General features: G+C 37.4%; 1 protein-coding gene across 7 annotated transcripts in view; it reads right to left on the bottom strand.

Moving 5' to 3' along the window:
- Positions 1-5204, bottom strand: part of LOC111086230 (Down syndrome cell adhesion molecule-like protein Dscam2) — a 121920-nt gene that overhangs the window by 44929 nt on the left and 71787 nt on the right. For all 7 annotated transcript variants that reach the window (XM_022388240.1, XM_022388241.1, XM_022388242.1 and 4 more), the window contains 3 exons: positions 2638-3045; positions 1464-1625; positions 928-1215 (listed from right to left, as the gene is read on the bottom strand). In XM_022388240.1, coding sequence (XP_022243948.1) covers positions 928-1215; positions 1464-1625; positions 2638-3045 — 858 coding nt within the window. The remainder of the gene's footprint in view (positions 1-927; positions 1216-1463; positions 1626-2637; positions 3046-5204) is intronic.

Genomic DNA, 5204 nt, shown 5'->3' with positions numbered 1-5204 from the left:
GAATAGTGGGATTGACCGTCACATTATAACGCACCCACGGCTGAAAGGGCGAGCATGTTTAATGTGACGGGGATTCGAACCCGCGACTCACAGATAGCGAGTCGAGCGCCCAAACCACCTGGCCATGCCGGGCCCGACTAGAAGGAAGGCAGCTAGTAAACACGACTCACCGCCAACTCTTGTGCTACTGTTTTACCAACGAATAGTGGGATTGACCGTCATATTATAACGCTTCCACGGCTGAAAGGGCGAGCATGTTTGGTAACATGGATTCTAACTCGCGACCCGCAGATTGCGAGTCGAGCGTCCCCTAACCACTAAGTCATGTCAGGCTTGGGTAATTTTGAACATAGTGCAACACCCATATTCCGGGCTGCTCATTAAATATTTTAGTATCAATGTATAGCTGGGTCTCTTATCTATCTGAACACAGCAAGACATTTAGTAAGTAGCCTTCCCCTCCACCTCCTAGAATAGCCGTTTATTCGAACGTCTAAATCATCTCCAAATTTACACCAATCATAATTTACAAGAAACTTAGTAAAGAATTTATTTATAAATCTGACCTATGATGATTTGATTTAGACCTAATTCTGGATGAACGTCTTCTATAAGCGAACAAGCCCACAGATTTCCACAATCAAGTATTTTGGAATTATAAACAAAAAAGGTGTTTAGATTTAATAGACCCTTAAACCTCGTTTGCATGCACGTACACATCTAGAAATTTAAAACATTACCGTGAGAAAGTGTAAATACAACTAGATCATTTAATGACGTCATGTTTGCGATACATTTATTATACATTACCACTAGTTTCTACCAATCTCCTGAATTGTAAATGAAGAAACAATATTATACTTTCAATCAGAATTACAAAACGATCCCACGAGTGACGAATTTCGAGTTTCTATTTGTTAATCTTACCTCGGACCACAAGAGTCGCCGTGTAGTTCACAGAAGATACAGCATTCTTTGCATTACACGTGTATCGACCATTGTGGTCAGGCCTGGCACTCTCTATAATTAAGGAGCTATAATCTTCACCCGGAATATTTATAATGACGTCATCACGCTCTGGCAAAAGAGGCTGGCTATCTTTGTACCAGCTAAGCTGGAATGGAGGATCGCCAGTAGCAACTGTACAAAACAGACGAATCTTCATCCCTTCTTGTATTTCTCTTGGAAAGTTGAAAGGTAGAATAACTGGTTTTACTTGAAGGAAACGAGACATTTGGAATCAGTGCCAAACCATGAATAAAAATACTTTAACAACTGTATTCCTGTGGAATGTTTGTATAAAATAAATACTATTATATTTTTTTATTTGTAAAAGACACACGAGAAGAAAAATAATAGATTTGACAGTAGTAATTCTATTTATCGTCATGATTTTGGATGTTTGACTACATAAATAGCATATGTATTACTTTCTTTAATAAAAAAATCAAAACACAATTTACCTTGAACAGTAACTTTCACACTTCCCATGGCAGTGGCGCCATCTCTGTTTCTGGCTGTGCACGAATATATTCCTTCATCTTCGACTTTCTGGATGTTACTAATGGCGAGGCTTGCGTTTCGAAATAGCCGTTGTCTCTTGTTGGTGGGTAAGCGTTTACCACCTGAGTTAACATAACAACGCTCTGAAATATCTAAGTAACTTAAAATTCATAACCAAAGAAAAACAAACTTTTATGAGAAACATGTAGCAATAGGCACGTGATAATGGGAACGAATAGGGGGGGGGGGGTATGCGTGAAATAAACCACCTCAAATAATATACTTTCATCTGGTAAACGCTCGTATACACATGTGTGTATGTGTAGATATTTTTTTATAAATTTGTGTTTTTGTTTAAGAATATGTCGTACAATAACATTATTGTAAAGAAAGTAGACTGCTGCACTTTTTATAAAAGGGGTGTTTCTGACGCACACGTTTTACACGAGTCGAGAACCTGCTTTCTATTTATTTCGTAAGTTTACACGCTACAGAACAAAATATTTCACTGGGAAACAACACGTGTGCTACAAGTAAATAAGAATTACAGTTTTAATCACTATTAATTCTATTAATTCATTTTAATCGGTGTGGTAAATACTTACACTAATTTAAAACTTGTAAAAGAGTAATGGCGCTCGGCATTGCTGGAGATTTGGAGAAACCTAATCACTTATATGTTAGAAAGTGTTTTCTTTCCGTTTCACACTAGTGAATATCGACATTAAGATAATTTTTCTGGTAAACTTATTCGTTGACGTCATAGTCGATGAAACGTGATAATGGCCCTCATATGAACAATGATGTCTGGTGTAATAATGACCGTTATATGAACAATAATGTCTAGTGTAGTCTGATGTTCTTGTCTGTTATACTATATAAATATAAAATTTTACAAGTGCAATTCGTAAATATATTTTATTTTATAGCTTTTTTTGTATTTAATAGGTGGCGATATGTATGATGTTTCTTGACGCTCACAGCAATTATTATTATTTAGGCAAGTTAAAAAAGAAATTAAGATAATTATCCACTACCACTTTTTAAAATAATAAAAATTGGGATAAAGCAATATTTTAGGAATTATAAAATAATTATACATCTTTAAACAATTCAACCAACTTTAAATCGTACCTTTATCCCAAGTGACCTCTTCAATAGGATAGCCAGCTACACGACAGTGGATAAGCAAGTTTTCTCCTGCCACAACTGACCTGTCCTTTAAAGTTTTGACCGATGGAAGTCCATAAACATTGAGCCTAGCAGAGTTTTGAATTTTTCCGACCTCGTTCTTGGCTGTACAAGTGTATAAGCCACCATCTTCCACGTGTGTATCAGTAATATTCACGTGACTGACAACGTCACCACTCCGACTGACGAAGTCTCCAACACGCACTCGCTCGTCGTCTTGGACGGGAAACCCATCCACTGACCACGTGACTTGAGGTAAGGGTGTTCCAGAAGCAATGCAGCGTAAAGAGACGCCAGGTCCCGGCTGAATTATTTGTTCGTTAAAACTGTCCAAGAACGCAGGTAGTGTTTCTGTTTGGATGATAATTATTTTATATATAATTCGATGATATTAATAGCATTTATCGAAACAAATGCTCGTTAAAAAAAGAAACGTAAGTGACTGACAAAGTGTTACCTGAATATTAGACTCATCATCATCTCAATGACCAGTTCATCATTAGGAGTTCACTGTTACAGTACGTTTGTCATTAAAATAAGCCACAGTAGAAGATAAATTGGATTTGAAAGTGTTTTGTCTTAAATACTTCACTAAAGTGTATATAATGGAGATAAAACTATATCAACAGTACTAAGTATGACAGCAGAACACACACGTATTTTATAATTCAAAAGGCACGAAAATTGAACCTCATAAATTTGCATAGCCTAACGAATTCCTACGTCTGATGGTTTTCCAAATGTTTCTAGTAAACCTAAACTGTTTCTGTAGCACCCCCACTTTTACATATTTGACTTATATAGCATCTGTAAATTATATTATCATATTAATTTTCTGGGAAACATGCCCCCCAGCCTTTGACAGCACTGGGGCTGCTAAAAACAGCTCCTTATAGTTTCAATCTTTCGTTGTAAAATCTGCATTTCTAGCCAAGCACCCCAACTTTGCAATTCCTTCCTACACCAGTGATAACTCTTATGAACATGCTCAGAGCATGTGTATTGATGATCAGTGTAAACAAAATGCTTGCTTAAGCCATGCTTAACAGCAATGAATCTCATCCCTAGTATTCCTTCAAGGATCACCAATACGCGTGCCCCGAGCACGTGGTTTATAAGAGTCAGGATTTCCAAGATTCTGATTAAAAAAGCAGTTTAGGATCACTAAAAATATTTGGGAAAACCATCAGACAACAGTTATTCGTTAAGCCTTGCTTTGAGTATCAGATTTTAGTCTGAAATAATTAAATATTTTCCCACTGCGTCTATTAGTACCCGCGTGAGACAGCGGTAAGTTTGTAGACTTACAACGCTAAAATCCGAGGATCGATTCCCATCGGTGGATAAAGCAGCTAATCCAACGTGGATTTGCTCCAAAACAAATCTGCATTTATTAGTCGAATGTTGACGATTCTCTAATTTGTAAAAAAAAAATGAAATTTATAACATTTCGGTTAAATTGCACCAACCTGTTTTAGTTCTTTTTAATTGGCATTAATTAGAAATGAGAAATTCATCAGCCCTCGAGATGTATAAAAGACAATCGAAGTTTAGTGATTGAGAAAAGTTTAAAGAAAAGGCTGAGCATGTTCTGATGGTTAGTGTTCAGAACTGCTTATCAATATGTTCCAGGTTCGCGTCGCGATACCATTAAACACGCTCTGTACTTTCAATTGTGAGTGAATTATAAGAGTGACAGTCAACATATATTAGGTACAAAGTCCTTGTAGCGGCGGGCTCTGCTGAATGCCTGCCTTTTTCTGGATTGTTTGTTTGTTTTTGAATTTCGCGCAAAGCTACGCGAGGACTATCTGCGCTAGCTGTCCCCAATTTAACAGTGTACGACTAGAGGAAAGGCAGTTAGTCATCACCACCCACCGCCAACTCTTGGGCTACTATTTTACCAACGAATAGTGGGATTGACCGTCACATTATAACGCCCCCACGGCTGAAAGGGCGAGCATGTTTGGCGGAACGGGGATTCGAAACCGCGACCCTCAGATTGCGAGTCAAGTGACTTGACCACCTGGCCATGCTGGGCCTCCAGAGTTATGAACCCGATATGCCACATTTGCTCTGGATTTGTTTGTTTTTTTTTTTTTTTGTATTTCATTATCAGATTGAATTTTAGTTTCACTCTAAGTAAGTAGCTTACGCCGACTGGAAGTTAATATTAATTATTAGTAAACACAGTTTTCTGCAATAACATTCTTTTTGTACGAAAGGGCTCATTTCATTTGTTGGAAAAGAGGGAATTCTATTTTACCAAGGTTACAAAACCGTTTCATAACCTTAGTATCGTGGAATAGGAACCTACCCGTAAATTTACTCATCTAGTTTATAGTTTTAGGGATACTTAAGGACATTACAATAAAGTATTAACTGAACTATAGTAATTGTTATTACGAAATAACCCAATAGACAAAGCCACAGTTGCCCTGTTACGAGATACATTTCTGTTTGTAGTTAGCTATCCAGGTGGATAAGGCGCTCGACTCACAATCTGAGGG

Source organism: Limulus polyphemus, unplaced genomic scaffold (genome assembly GCF_000517525.1).
Source record: "Limulus polyphemus unplaced genomic scaffold, Limulus_polyphemus-2.1.2 Scaffold939, whole genome shotgun sequence".
NCBI classification, from domain to species: domain Eukaryota; kingdom Metazoa; phylum Arthropoda; class Merostomata; order Xiphosura; family Limulidae; genus Limulus; species Limulus polyphemus.
The sequence above is the reverse complement of the archived record's forward strand: the minus strand, read 5'-3'. Positions and strand labels throughout refer to the sequence as shown.